General features: G+C 43.5%; 1 protein-coding gene across 3 annotated transcripts in view; it reads left to right on the top strand.

The window, feature by feature from the left end:
- The window catches only part of enox2 (ecto-NOX disulfide-thiol exchanger 2), a 117,265-nt gene that overhangs the window by 50,852 nt on the left and 50,513 nt on the right, over nucleotides 1-15,900 (top strand). For all 3 annotated transcript variants that reach the window (XM_079269008.1, XM_079269007.1, XM_079269006.1), the window contains exon 3: nucleotides 8,606-8,743. In XM_079269008.1, the coding sequence (XP_079125134.1) occupies nucleotides 8,606-8,743 (138 nt within the window). The remainder of the gene's footprint in view (nucleotides 1-8,605; nucleotides 8,744-15,900) is intronic.

Raw genomic sequence — 15,900 nt, 5'->3', positions numbered from 1 at the left:
TTGGCAGATTAATTGATGACGAAAACAATTGTTAGTTGCAACCTTTTATGCGCTGTTCATAATTTAGTGCACAACATATTCCCAGCGCCGTCTGGCTCCTCCTACCACCTCTAGTTCTGTCAAGATAAACGCTGATGAGGCTCACCATGTCCGAGCTAATTTGCGACTTGTCTACGTTATCTAATAAAAGTAATATGATGCTTTATTGATCCCTGCTTGCTTACACAGTCAATGCACAGAGGCTTAAACATAGTTCATCTGGTTGAAACGGTTTCTTTTTATGCACTGTGTATCACATGCATTACACGGCCAGGTTTCATCTCTGCCTTTTGCGCAACTCACTTTAAATTATCAAATTGCCAATTACCTCCCTCCTCCTCCGATTGTTGTTCTGGTGATAGAGTCAGTTTTTCCCCATCTCCAACACACTGTGCATTAGATAAGATTGCATTCCTCACAAATCAGTATTTACTGATGTGACGGCTCGGCCATCATAAAAAAAATATTTCAGATTCATAGTGGCTGCCGCTGTCACTCATCTACCCCCCTCCAGTACAGGGGAATAGATGCTGTGCATCATTTGCACATTAAAATGAGAAACCGTTTCTCCGGCCCGATAATGAGAACTGTTGGACTTGTTGTTGTTTTTTTTCAGTGTAAATGGAAAATAATAGGTATTTGGAGTGAAAAGCACATCCTAAACATTGCTTATGGTGTGGGAGCATATTTTGCATCATACTTCACTTGTTCATTGTGCATGTTTAAATTAATAAGCCAGCAAATGACAATGTGGTTGTGCATCGTATGATGCTTCAGTAATTCATCGTGCATGTTCACGTCAGAAAAAAAACTCCCATCCTCACAGATTTCCCAGCAGCTGTGTTGCAGGTGTGACAGAACACACGGGACGATAATCAGCTTCTCTGTAATTGGGCAAATCTTCACCGCTGTCAGTGTGGACCGAACTATGTCTGCAGCCGCCTCGGCAAACGTGTTCATCAGCGTAACTTCCTGTCTCTGAGACCTCACCGTTCCTACAGATTAGAAGGAAGCATTTTGTGTCGTCATTAGGATCAATGCTTCGCTGCTTGTCACTAGTGTCTTAGTTGAGGATGCTTCCAGTATTGATGATTACAGTAGAGATGTTCAACAGACTAATCCGATGAGTCTTTAACCCCAAGGGTAAAAGATACATGAACATTTTTGTCTCACCTGGTAAACTCATTAAAAGTGCCAGATACAATAAAACCATTCTAAGTATGTTGGCATTTATTTTTCATGAGAAATGCCACCTCTCTTATTCTGCCTGTCACCATAGCCTGTCACCTGCTATTGGAATTATTCTGATAGTGTGTGAGAGATTCAGTATCTGCCCCCGACAATCATTCATTTAAAACATGCTCACTTTATTCATCAGCTCCTCTTCGTTACTGTTGCAATGTCTTCATTCTTCTTCTTCAGTCATCATGGAGGAAAGATGTTGCATCTCAGCGATCATCAGGGAAGTTTAGATCGCTGACAAGGCAATTAAGGACTTTTCTCGAGAAAGCTTTTCCCCAAGGTACAGCGTGACGCAAGCTTTAGAAAAGCTGCGAAAGAAAGAACACAAGAAGTCCAAATCACCATGCTCATTCATTGAAAGAAACAGAACACCAACATAATCTTCCCCACTGTGTGTGGAACCTGCCAGGAGGCTGCTCAAAGGCTGTTTACATGAAGGTGATCACTGTGCCAAATAGTGGAAGACGTGGCATCTGAATATTTTCCATTGTGCGCTGTGGCTCAGGAGCGGAAGCACCAGTCTGACCGATGTTCTGCAGCAGAACTGGAAGAAATGTCCTGGTTCTGCAGCTCTCCCAAGCTGAACCTGGTCCAGTCAGAGCTGAACCTGGTCCAGTCAGAACTGAACCTGGTCCTGCATGCAGGTCAACGTCACATTTGAGTTATTCTGACCGATCAAAGACGTGAGAATCTGAAGGCAGTTTATCTGCGAATAACAAGTGAAATCGACAACACTGGAAGTGTGATTATTGCCGCCTCCGACCACCTCATCACTTTGCATTGTCCGACCTCAGCAGTGCACTTTGTTCAATGTGGCCACCATCTAACCGAGGCATTCACATGTTCACCGGGCGCTGTGGCAGGTAAGTTTGATATACATGCGCCATTTTATAGCCGTGCCCTGTTTGTTGTGCTATAGATTCCACAGACAACCTCGTGTCTCTTTGTGTTTTTTGATCGCATTGATGTGGTGAGTGAGGTGAGCTTTATTTGAGATCTCTCTTCTTTTTCCTCCCCTCTGTCGTGCACCTTCATTCCTCTTTCCCCCTCCCGCCCTGCTATCAGAGTAATCTGTTCTCGTCTGTCACCTCTCTCGGCCCGATAAGGAGGGAAAGAGGCATGCTCGTGACCGGGAACGGATGTTCCTCCCTGACAACATTGACACAAATACAAATGCCTCTGCTCCATTTGTATAAAGCAACTCCTGATAAGGCCATAGGAACTGAGGTTGTTTACTGCTCTGCACAGGGAAAGTCTTCAGTGAGATGGTGAGATAAACGCTGTCGTCCACCGTGCATCTGTTCTTCTTTTTCTCCCTCATTGATATACAATACTATAAATTCATAGATGCATAAAGCAGTTATCATGTCGGGGGGGGGGGGGGGGCTCTGCAGCTCTCGGTGTGCACTAGTGTCGTCATAGCTCAGTCTAATCGTATAATATGTTTTAGTCTTCAGCATTATGCGAGCCAAGTGTTTAAACTAATCTAAGTAATTGTAATTAGGCATTCGGCTGTAGTGGCAGAGTAAAGATGATTGGAGTCAGGACAGAGCATCTTTAATATGCTGGATTAACACGTCAGCAGTTTATCATTCCATCCCTCTCAATGTGGGTGATTTGTTGGGATGAATGAGCACACGGCATTGCTACCGACGCGGTTGATGGCTGTCGACTGCTCTGTGGTGATTGGCGGGTGCGTGTGGTGCGTGTTTGCAACGGGTCTGCTTTCATTGATGAGCTGAAGACTGACGTGTCTCTTCTTTATCAATGTGTGTGCAATCTGCTGGAATGGATTCATTAATGGAGCCGAACAAGTAAAGAATGGAATCGATCATTTTCCAATGAGGGTTCCTGGCGGGGGGTCAGATGAGCGAGTTAATGAGTATTCCGAGTCCTGCGGAGGATGTGTAGGATTTTGTGCACTTTGACTCGCAGGACTTAATCATGAGCACCACAACTGGAGTTGTTTATTTTTTGTGAGCGTGTGCACCTGATTGGACTATAATGAGTTGGAATATACTACTATATATATATTATATACATTACTCTTTTTAGTGTTTTGACAGAGTCCGAGTTTGAGTCACCTCTGCTGTGGATTGGGCTCAGGTTAGTTCATCCAATCCAATTTTGGAGAATGTAATTTGATTTGACAACCTGTGCTGCGGCCACCTCATTAAAGCGACGGTCACCTGTTGCACACAAAAGACAACATAGATTCACTCCCAGCCGTCAAATTGCAATGGATTTATTTGCAGCGGAGCCTCATCTCTGCATGCAGCTCATTAGGGATTCAGCGTTATGATCACATTTTAAAGTTGCACAAAATTTAAACACGGCACCGTCCCATTGAAATACTCTGTGCAGGAAGATGCCCGAGGTTGTCTCTCGCCCCGTTTTGGAGGGTAATGAAATCACTTGTTCTGTAACGGTATAAAGCCATCGCTCTTCTCGTTCCACGAATGACATGACAGTCAGCCCTTCAACAGGCAGGACATTTTGTTTCACCTTGTTTCGCCTCTGTGACAGACTCATTTTTGTAATATCTCATGGAATATTCCTGCCAACGTAAAAGGTACTTCTGTGGAGTTTTGTTATAAACAAGTAAAGTTTGTATTTACACTCGGTGTATATCCTTGGGGACTACCTACCAATAAACTCCTAAAACATTTTCAGAGCTGTATTTGTTTACCTGATGGTCTTCTTTATCCTTTGGTGGTTCATTGTCGTGTTTCTTGGCATGTTGCCACCACCTGTAGATCAGTAGCAATGGATCATATGGAACTCCTATCTCGACATATGTCATTTTATATCCCCATATCAACACGTATCCTTTATATTTTCTGGAATATCAGTTTATGGAAACAATAATGGACATGAATGTGATAATTACATATATATATATATGTAATTATGCTCTTCTGACGTTGTGATGAGACTCATTTTCCCAAATGACCCTTGAAGTGCTCTTCTGACGTACCTCCCTCCTCGGAAACACACACACACACACACACACACACACACAAACATACAGACCTGCATTAAGGTCAAAGAGGCGTCCGCTCTCGGTGAGCAATTGTGCAGCGATGGCATTTCTTCTTCTACAGTATGTGCTTCCCATGCATATGTGAGGACCCTTCACACAGCCTTACAGATGGATAATGGCCGACATCTTCTCCCGTTTTATTTTTCTTCCTTTGGTTGGAGGAGAAGTGTTGAAATTGAATTAAGCTCATCTATCTGCTCCGCCACATTGTGATCAGCGATGACATATACGCAAATTGTAGGCTTTCGCAATTCCTACTTTGTGGCAATGACTATCATCAGGTATCTGTGCTTTTATTCATTGCTGCGATGATGAAAGTTGAATTTGAGGTAGCTTCCATTTTCTACTTCACTCGTCTTTCTGTCATTTCGTCCCATCAGCGTCACATCTGTCTATTAAAAGCCATCTTTTCTTTCTCTTTCTGTCGCCGTTGCTCATCTTTTAGCAGCTTCTTGAATTGGCTCTCTCGGGGCCGTAATAAACCTGTAGTTAGCTGTTAAAACCATGTGCATTTTAGACTAAGTGGCCCCTAGCGTCTCTCTGCCTGCTGTTGGGTCTTACAGCCAATGGGCCTTAAAATGACTTAATTTCCTATCTGCCTCCTGGGGGAGCTTTTAGGGGAGCTAAAAGCCGGTCACAGCCCACAGAGAGTGAGTATCGGGAAAGCCTCGCGCCGGCGTGGACCCCGGCTAAATCAAAAGCACTATCGCTTTAATTGCCACGGGGCAGTTTCAACGCAGAGATACTGGCGTTGAGTTGGAAAGATATTTGATATTTGATGTCATAGAAAACTAAAGAAGAGAACTAGAAAATAAACACATTTGAGAAGATGGAACCAGCACATTTATGACATGTTTTGCTTAAAAAAGGACTTGCACCACTGATGGGTTATCAAAATAGTTGCTAACAGTTTCTAATATTCTACTATTTCTCGAATAATATACACTTGACACTTAAATAACATACTCGTATTTGTTTGTTTGTTTACCATATTTTACTGTACATTTTCATATTTTCTATGTTTAGATTATGTCTTATACTATTGCACTGTTTATTGTTGGGAACCATTCACCGAGCCAAATTCCTTGTATGTGTAATTTACTGAGAGTACATTTCAATGTGCTGATTGACTTGTCTTCATGTTATTTTACCAATAAATCTGTTGATTTGGTAACTGCAACCTGCCCACCGCATTGGAGACTTTAATGTTGACATCCTGTGAGTAGAGACATTTGGATCTCTGTGTCAAGTGGTCTTACCTCCACATTATTGTTCAGTTTATATATATGAGCTCAAGCTACACTCGGCACACAGCTGAAAATATTTTGTCTTGTTTTTTCCCGCTGCTCTTACCTTTCTCTGATGGTTGGACCTTGGAATAAACAAGGAAATGTCGGGACTCAATTAGCTACTTTTCATCCCATGCAGACAATTGGCTTCAAAGCAGCAAAGCAGACGGCTCTAATCCATGTTTTCAGTTCAAAATGTTTACCCACATTTATTCCCTCATTGGCAGTATTGTCCCTGAATCCCATTCCCCCTCTCTGGCAAGGTTAACGTATGTGTGCCGGGCTGTTTGCTTGCTCATGAGCGTATCCCTGTGCTGCTTTTCACAGCAGCTGTTTGCTATTCCTCCCTCAGCTCTACATATCGACGTGATGCTGTGGGACGGCTCCTTTAAGGCTCACTCCTGCCCTCGGGGTCACTTTGCCACAGCAAAATCAAAAGGCCTCAGTGATTGACACACAGAGCTGCAAGTCTGACAAGTATAATTGATTCATGGAGGACGGAGCGTGTGTGAGAGGGACACTGGATGAAGGACAGGCAATGGAGAAAAAAAAGCAATGAACCAGGTTGAGGATGCACTCAATGAATTGGAGCACAGGGCCAGACGGATGAAGTGAAGGTGTAGGACTATTGTCAGCGGGGTCTGAAGGCTACTGTAGAGGACTTAACCTGACCCGTACCAGTCAAATGAATAAAAAGCCTTCACGGTCAACAACAACTCCGTCCCCCAGTGATAAACAGACATGAATTCTGCTGAAATGTCTTTAGAAAGCTGTTGTCCTTGAATGATTTCCCATCAAAGACCAAACGCCGTGTTGTGTGTTCACTCACAATTCAGTAGATGAGACGAGAGGACAGAGGGACACGTGGAGTAAGGAGTCCAATTTGTTCAATATTGACTGAGGTGACGGATTGTTATCATTGTTATTTGTCGTGGGAGTATGATGTAAGAGGTGCATCACTATTGTGATATATATATATATATATATATATATATATATATATATATATATATATATATATATATATATATATATATCCTGATAGAGAACATTTTCTAGAAATTTGATTGAGAAACCATTTATAGATACACAAGATGGGCACACTGGTGATATTGATAAACTTGCAAGCTGCAATAAACTGAATCTAATCATAAAGCAAACATGCCAAATGTTTGCTGGTTCAATCTTGGCAAACAAGTCATCTCAGGCTCTGGGACCTTGTGACGGACTTCTTTTACTGCTTTCAGGCACTTAGTTGACGAAAGGAATCGTCAATTATTCACCTCAATATAATTGTATAAACATATATATGTTGTTCATCACAACTGCACTTCACACTTTTAATTTGCCAAAAGATTTGTTGATTTTATTGAACTCAAAGACCCAAATAAGCTTCTATCACTTACAGTAACACATAATTTAAGAAATGTAGGATGTATCGCAACATTACAACGACCAAACCTAAGCCATGTTGAACTCTATATCTCATCAACATATAGATATTGTTTTCCCCCAACTCCAATTATTGTTATTTGTGCAGCCAAGCAAGGGAACTCAGGGTTTGACAGGTGATGCCCTCAGTCTGAGTGTGTGTATCCACGAGCAGTGACGACCGTTAATGCCCCGTAAACTGCTGTAAAGCAGCTCTCCACCGCTCCTCGACAGCGTCCCCAGTTAATAGGGTTGTGTTGGTTCACAAGCCCGTGAAGTCCTCGCGAAGCAGCATTATCACAGCGACATACGGACACAGGCGCTTCTTTATCAGGCCTCTGCATGGCGGTGACGGCGGACAGCTCCGAAATTAGCAGCCCAGAGAGGCAAATGACATTACACATTGCCAGCTGTGTCTGAACACCAGCAATACCAACATAGTGGTTGTTGTGCAGACACGCACACGGTTCTACACAGAGCTCAGTGCTGCCTCCACAGTGTGTGTGTGTGTGCAGGGTGCAGCGCTTCTCATTGTTAACAGTGGTGTTTGCTTTGGCATCGGGAGAGAAGAGGGCAGCTCGGCTCAGCCAGCAGTCAGCAATTTACAGGTCTGTCGGAGAGAAAGAGGTCGACCGGAGGAGAGAGAGCATCGCAGCATTTAGAGCTGCAGACTGGGAGAATGAGCCGACGCGTTCATGTTGACTTTACTGCGAGGGGTTTTATTATGGGGATGTAAATGTGTTTGATTTATTATGCAACACTTGGCAGTAAACCACGAGTCTGTGGTTGTGATTTTGAGGTGATGTGTGTGTGTGTGTGTGTGTGTGTGTGTGTGTGTGTGTGTGTGTGTGTGTGTGTGTGTGTGTGTGTGTGTGTGTGTGTGTGTGTGTGTGTGTGTGTGTATTTGTCGTGCTAAGTTGGAGATTTTTCCAAGGTTTAGTACCAGAGCGCCTGGCAAATGCCTGATAGCATCAGGATTTATGCTTAGTGCCATGATAATCTTGTTTTACGCTGCATTATTTTCTTACTCTTGACTTGCAAATGAAAGCTCTGATCTTTCACTGGAGGAGTCATTCGTGTACAGTTTGTGTCGATGTTTGAACCCATTGCTATTTTTTAAATAATGAAATGATTCGACATGGTTTATTTTCAGTCAGTATGTAGTAGTGGACTGTGCGTACAGGTGTCTGAGACAGGAGGTGTCAAGAGGCCAGGCTGTTGGACATTGGTTGCGGAAAGTGAACAAACCCGCAACAACGGGATGAATAGATTCGTAATGACAGTGTTGTTGAATCCACTTTGCCGTCAGACTGACTGCAGGGTCACAGTGGGCCGCCCTCTCCTCTCTCCCCTCAGACAGAACACAGACATAAAGGAGGATTTATAGAGAGGAGGCGGCCGGAGACGCCATGACAGCACCGCACTGTTGAAAGCAATCTCCCACCTCACTCTTGACCGTAACACGATTCCTCCTCTGGCATGACCCTGTATCATGATGATTTACAGGAGGCAGGGAAGATACTGACTCCTCTCCGTCCCCTTTCCTTGTGTCTTTCCGCAGAAGGCATCTGTAACATGACGATGGACTCCAACTCGATGACGATGACCATGCCCATGCCAGACCCCAACCCCTGGGCAACGGCCATGAACAACCTGGGGATGCCTCCCATCGGAATCACTGGACAGCAACTCATGCCAGGTACCAAACAACCACGGACGCCTTGGTGTTAAGACTTCATTTCAATATTCCACCGGCAAAGATTATTCGGTATACAGTATCTATCTACATGTTATGAGGCGAGAAACGGCACGATTTTGTCATGTTAAGAAGACTATTTTCCCGCGTTTTGGTTGCCCAATAACAAGTATAATTTCTTTATTTATGTTATTAAGCAGCATCCTCTACAGCACATGTGTCAAACTCAAGGCCCGCGGGCCGAATCCGGCCCGCCACGTCATTGTATGTGGCCCGCGAATCCGCCAGCTAAAAAAACAAAAAAAACAATTTTTTTTGAGAAAAATTATTAAAAGTTAGACTCGAAAATAAAAGTATCCCCATGGTCGAAATTATGAGATAGAAAGTTGAAATTATGAGATAGCATGTTGTCTGTGTACCGACATTACAACTATCACAACAGGTGGACAGGAGAGGCAACAGCCCGAAAAGCGGTTTTCCAACGATTGGAAAAGATCGACAAATAATCCCAAAATGTCCACGAAGAGAAAAATCGATGCAGAGGGAAGAAAATGTAATGAAAGATGGGAAAGCGAAAACATGTTTGTGCTTCAAGGAGAACAAGGGGTCTGTCTTCTGTGTTATGAGGCGTGTCGGTGATGAAGGAATACAATTCACATCTGCATTTTGACACCAAACACGGAGCTAAATTTAGCCTCCAAGAAAAACACCAAATTGTCCAAGAATTAAAAGGCAGACTGCAATCACAGCAGAATATATTTACAAAAGCTACAATATTTGTACACTTGAATAAACAATAATCAAATGCAGAGAGAGTTATTTACCAATATGTTAGGGAGAAGTTAGTTATACAGTCTTACATTTACAACCGGCCCTTTGAGGGCAACCGTGATGCTGATGTGGCCCAGAGTGAAAATGAGTTTGACACTCCTGCTCTACATGCTTGTTATGTTAGATGTCCTTTTATCTCATTTTATTTTGTAACATTTTATGTAGATGTATTCACTTCAGAACTGCAGCTTTAGCTCGTACACCGTTCCCATCATAATAACTTGATTTATTTTGGCTGCAATAGTTTTTACCCCTCTGGCTATTTTCCTTTTAAGGCATAGCGAAGTGTTACAGAGGGACCCAAAAGAAATTCAATGTCGAGGATTCTTTGTTTCTGCATCTAAAACAGATCGTTTTAATTCTGTCATTTACAGAAAGAGCAGGACTTCCTATTGTGTTGCGTGGTAATGTTTGACTGCATTAGTGTTCAGCAGTGTAGGAGATCTGCTGCTGTGGAAGTGTGTGGCTGCATTGGTCATTTAAAGTATGTTTGAATAAGCGGAACAAGCTGAAGATGAACCACATGAGCTTTGTCACGCAAGGACAAAAGAATACATATCTTCCCAATTTCTGCTCCTCTATTTATATCACACATGTCAGCTAATGTGCACACTAGAGAGCTGAGCTCGGCACTCTACAATGACAAAAGGTCTATTGTCATTGGTTGAAAAGCGACTGTTTAACAGTTGGGAACCAGCAGTTTATGGGGGTTAAAGCAATTACATTCATTTCATTATTTCTCCGGTATTGTTACAACCTCAGGGAGCAGAATGTAGAGCTGCTGTACTGTGATCTGCCACGATGATATTCATTGCCACCGATTGCTCTGCTATCTATAACGTTAGGTTCAGCTGCACCCTCCCACTCTCCGTCTCTGAAGAGTTATCCTGCCATGTCTTTTCTCTATCCTCAGTAGAAAGCCTTTCCCGAAAGCCTTTTATAAATCACTTCCCCCTTCTGAGCTGAAATGCACTTTCATATTTGAAATATGTCAGGCTTGTGTGTGTGTGTGTATTCGCATGTGTGTATGCACTTGGAGACGAAGAGTCTCCCAAATGCACTCCTGGAGAAATATTAATAAGGGAAGCACACACGCTCTCACTCAGGCCTGGCATATTTCACAAACGGTAAACAAAATCCTTTCTACTGAGGAGAGAGCGAGAGGACACGAGTGGGAATAAAACGTCTCCTAAAGGGAAGCAGAGGAATGAAAGCCAATGTTAGAGGTGAAGACTGGATGCTGGACACACACACGCACACACACACACACACACTAAGCGTCTATCCATGAGTGGTGTTTGAAGGTTTCAACTCCCTCCTCTTGAACTTTATACGCAGTGCTTTAAGGCCTTTTTTTTTAAAGCAGATATTTGAACTCCCCATAGCAGGAAACGCACAAGTGTAACTGATAACATGAATGGTGACTCTGTTCCATTTTAAGTGTTTCATTAAGCCGTGCTGGTGATACAGCATGCGCAGGGACCAGAGCCCTGAAACTGGCACACACACAAAAAAAACAATCGAACGCAGCAATTAGTGATGTTATTAGCTGCACCTGTGTTTGGTGCCTGCTGTAAGAAATGTGAAATCAAGCGTTCTTACATGTAATCAGACCCTCGGATGGTTCTGGCCTACAGTCTGAAAACCAGGTGTGTGTCGTTGGTTTTGGAATGTGTTTGTGTAATGGAAAGGAAAAGGGAGTAGGAGACCAGTTGTTAATCTGGAAGAATAGGTCTTTCCTCACAGCAGACACTTTGACTTGTCATAGCAGGAAAAGCGCAGGTCAAACAAATCTGACTCCTCACAGTAAACCATGCCAGTGAGCCAGCATGCCCACTACCTGGACCCTGGGACTAGCTCACCTGAATGGCATGCACTCGATTTGGATTCGAGGCTGGTGGGATCCCATTGCAAGGTGGTCTCCGGTTAAAATTGGGTTTTAATTACCTCGGACAACGTAAAGCATCCATGTTTTTTCTTTTATCAGGACATTCTGTGTTAGTTCGAGCCAAGTTGTGTCTATTGCAGCTTTAATGTTGACGTGAACACTATTCACAGTTCCGAAACTGCTAGTTGCTACTTTATGACATAAATGTGCCATCAGGTTATAGGTGGCCGGTGCTATGTTCACCGGATCCCATGTGTAAATATCAAAGACTAAGGAGTGATTTGGCAATAAACTCAGAGGCTGAGGTAGCTGTCAATCAAGCACAGTCCCGTGAAGAACTCTAATTTGGCAAAGTAATGAAACTGTCCTGTGTGGGTTTGCCATGGGTGTGCGGGGCCTTTGAGCCTGGACTAGAGTACTACATCAGGTACCAGAGGCAGTTTGAGACAGGTAGTAGAGAGAGGAAGGAGGAGAGGAGACCGTGGTGGAGAGGAAGGAGACTCGGGGGCAGCTGTGTCTCTGCTCCTCCATCACCTGGAATAACAGCTGGTGTTTCCCTACCTTTCCCTCTTCTTCCTTCCTCTTTCCTGTCCCCCTCCCTCCCTCTCTCCCTAAGCAGCCTAAATTACCCAACATCTCATTTATATCTCATTGCAGCTGAGCCAGCCTCTGCAACCCTTTACACACTGAGTCACACAGACATGCTTCTCTGAGCTCCAACAGTACGTGCTGTCACCCAAAGGTGCAGCCGGTCCAACAATCGACACGTAATTACATAGTGCATCAATAATGCAAATGTTAATAAATTCAAAACTTGTTTTCCTCTCCCAGATGGACAGTAAAAATACTTTTGATGTGTTTCTCTCTTTACATATATTACTCACAGGCTTATAGTTTCCACCCATGCAATTTATTTTTACTTCACTCTGGCCAAAAAAACGTATATATACTGTATATAAGTGGGAAGAGATCCACTCAAACTCTCTCCCTCTTACTTGCCTCTTTTTCTCAGTTTACAACCAGTAACGAGGCCTAACAAGCTCAAGGTTAGCCACGAACAACGCCACGATATTTGATAAATTCAGCTTTTATAGACTACTCAGCTCTGTATAGGTTATGATGTGGGGTGTGGGACTCTTAGGAGGACACTACTGAGGGAAATACAGCAGAGCCAGACAAATCCTCAGTATAAGATGTACTTTGTGCTAAACATGGCATCTGCACGCCTCTTCCTCTTTTCTTGTTGCTTCATGACACTGCTGTGAGCACAAAGCTTCTCGGGCAAACACAGTCTAATTCTGTCGTGTGGGACTTGTTACCAGAGCACCTTGTGCCTCTGCAGTAATCCATGTGGATTAGTTATTGATTCTCCATCATGACTGAACATCATCTGTGTCTCCTTTTTTTGTTTCACCTCTAAACAACAGGGGAGAGGGAGAGTTCGCCACCACCGTCTTTGTCCTCTTTCCAGCGTGTTTTTGTATCCACGAACGATCGGTCACATGCTTCCTGCATGTAGCTCTAAGTGGGTTTTTATGTCTCTCTTTCAGGCTCATTCATTCATTCCACATTATAATTTTGCCTCCGTTTCATCCACTGTGAGCCTGGAATGTGTGTTTTTCCCCCCCATGGTCGTTCCCTGCCTCCAGCCAAGCGGATTTATCCAGACAGACAGCTGGATAAACAGACCACTGTGGGCAGAGCCTTGAACACTCTGCAGCCTCACAAAGTGTTTGGATAGAGGGAGAAATTTGGACTCAAGGCCACAAGCATGAGTCAGGTTTCTATGTACTTTATGATAAATGGTGCACAAAGTATAGAGGAGTTGTGATGTCTGCTCTGATCCATAATCTTTGTACATATGGCAGTGATTGCTTTCTCCCCAATTTGTTTCCTGTTAAAGGACATTTTCCTCATCTGAGTCAAGGGTCTGAGGATACAGGGTGTCGTCTTTTGGACAGATTGTAAATCCCTCTGAAGCAAATGAGTGTTTTGTGATTCTGACCCAGCCCAAGCTGTCCCCTCCAACAAAAAAACCCTCAGGACATGAGAGGGGAAACCGGGTGAGGATTGAAGTAGAGACCCCGCCCCTCCTTAGAAAGCAAGTTGGGGGAATTTACAATAACTGTAAAAATGAAGTTGCAATATTTAACAGAAATCCAAAACGACTCCAATACTAATACAGTAAATGGAATAGAATCTCCCCGAGTTTTTAGTAAAATGTCTGTTCTTCACACTGCGCCGTAGTCCAAGGTATCAATAAGCGACGGTGTGTCAGTCACAGTTAGCTTGTCGGGGTGCTGTTGTAGCTGGAAAGTTGGCGAAGAGCCTCCTCATCCAAACAGCTCAGGGGAGAAGAGCAACACCGAGTCCTGGGAAACAAACTCGTTCCAAACTGTGTGAGGCGAGGAGCTAGACCTCAGGACACTGAACTTAAGGAATCTGTGTCAGGCGTCGCAGCGATGTCGAGCATATCTCTGGAGGAACAATGTCGCGTATCGATTGCATGTCTGCCCTCTTAATAGCTGCAGTCTGGGTTTTTATTGTTCTGATGATAACGTGCATTCTCAGTGTCAGTTCTAGTGATTAATGCAGACTGTGTTCCCCTGTGGAGAGCACACACAGGGCTTGTTTAAGTCTGTGAAACCCCAAGATGTGAATAGTAAGGTGAACCTCTGTTTAATTATCCAGACCAGAGATGGTTCCTGTGGTTGTGGGAAACTTGAAAAAGGCCCAGCAGGGCTTTCACCTCTGCTCAGAGAAAGTTATGGCGAATGATCCAGGTTTCAGAAATACCAAGAGATTTATTTATTTATTCTCGAAACAAGGAGTTTGGTTTCAAATGGATCCAGTTACTTTTGAGTGAATGTCACAAATAGTAACATCCCTGACGACACACATAACTTTAGCTAATGCTCAGCCAAACCACAACGACACGTGAAATCCCCAAATGTCTTTTATGACATGATGGATAAGTCATGTCTTACGGTTAGCAACCCCCAAAAACCTGAAAAGTAAAATCCCAGATTGAACTGTGAGAACGGAGCACAGATGGGAGCAGTAACAGCAGGAATCAACATCTGGTTTCTACATATTTGACATGTGACACAGACCAAGAGGGGGATATCCTCCTCCAGGAGTGTTCCCCAACCGTCGTCAGTGTTCTCTCCAGACTATAAGGAGAACCAGATGGAGAGCTATAGAGTTCCTCCCCCTATATTTCTTTCAAAATACAGACTTCCCAAGTTCCTTCACAGTCTTTATCGTATCACAGTTTTGTACATTTAGTTCCCGAGCACATTTGGTTTTGATCTGAAGAAGTTACCAGTTGTTCACAGCCTTTTTTGGGGCTAGGATGAAGTCTTCTGATTGTTTCAAAGCACTTTGTTGTTTGGAGAAGTGATCTAAAAGTCCTCCTCACAGTGACTCAGTGTGGACGTGAGTCATGCGGAGTTTAACCAGACATTATTACTTTTCAGATGGTTTTGTTTGAATGTTTTTTGGAGATCCGAAGTGGTGAAATCCAGTATTTCACAGAAAAAGAACAACAATGAAATGAAAGTCAGAATTGTATTTTTATTTATCTCTTCAATCATCTTGGGACTATTTAGATGAATCCTAACTCCCAAATCTGACTTCACAACATTAGGAGTCCGAACCACCTTTCAGTCACACCGAGTGAACAGTGGTGACGCTTGTTCATACGTTTTGTTTTGGTCTGACCTTGAAAGTTAACTGTGTTTTGTGTAACCGATAACGGCACAGCAGTCCAGTGCCCACACTTCTATAATAATAATAATAATAGAAGGGTATATTCACAGGAATGAAGGGTTAGATTTGCCTTTTTGTGTTTTTGCAAAGCTCCTCATGGGCAAAAGGAAAATGTGAGGAACTTGCACAGATTTTGGGACACACACACACACACCACCGAAAGGAAAACATTTAACATTCACACACATGTTTTTTCAAGGTTATCAGAATTAATTTAGATGCACACTTATGCATGGATACACACACACACACACACACACCCTCGAGAATAGATAAGCAGGCTCCAGGGACAGATCACCCTTTTGTCTGCTGCATCCCACTCGTCCTCATCCCTTTCCCAAACCCTTCCACCACTGTACACACACACACACACAAAACCACAGTAGAATATATTAAAACTTAGTGTCATGCTTCATAACCAGTCAGCTAAACAGTGCTCCTCATGCGAATGTACAGGGCACAAGACGTCCCGATAGGAATCGGGGTCGTCTCATCTTCACACACCTGGATTAACATTGGGAAATACATTGGCTGACAGGCACTCCTTTGCCGTACGCGTTTTTCAATCGTTGGACTGAGTGCAGTGCCCCTTTCTGCTGACTGCTCAGGAGCTGCACTGGTACTCTGCCAGAGGTTTTGGGCAGCTTGTGGGCGGACAGGGTGGATATGC

This window comes from Melanostigma gelatinosum (genome assembly GCF_949748355.1).
Source record: "Melanostigma gelatinosum genome assembly, chromosome: 5".
Lineage (NCBI taxonomy): Eukaryota > Metazoa > Chordata > Actinopteri > Perciformes > Zoarcidae > Melanostigma > Melanostigma gelatinosum.
Note: the sequence above shows the minus strand (reverse complement) of the source record. Positions and strands in the feature narration are given on the sequence as shown.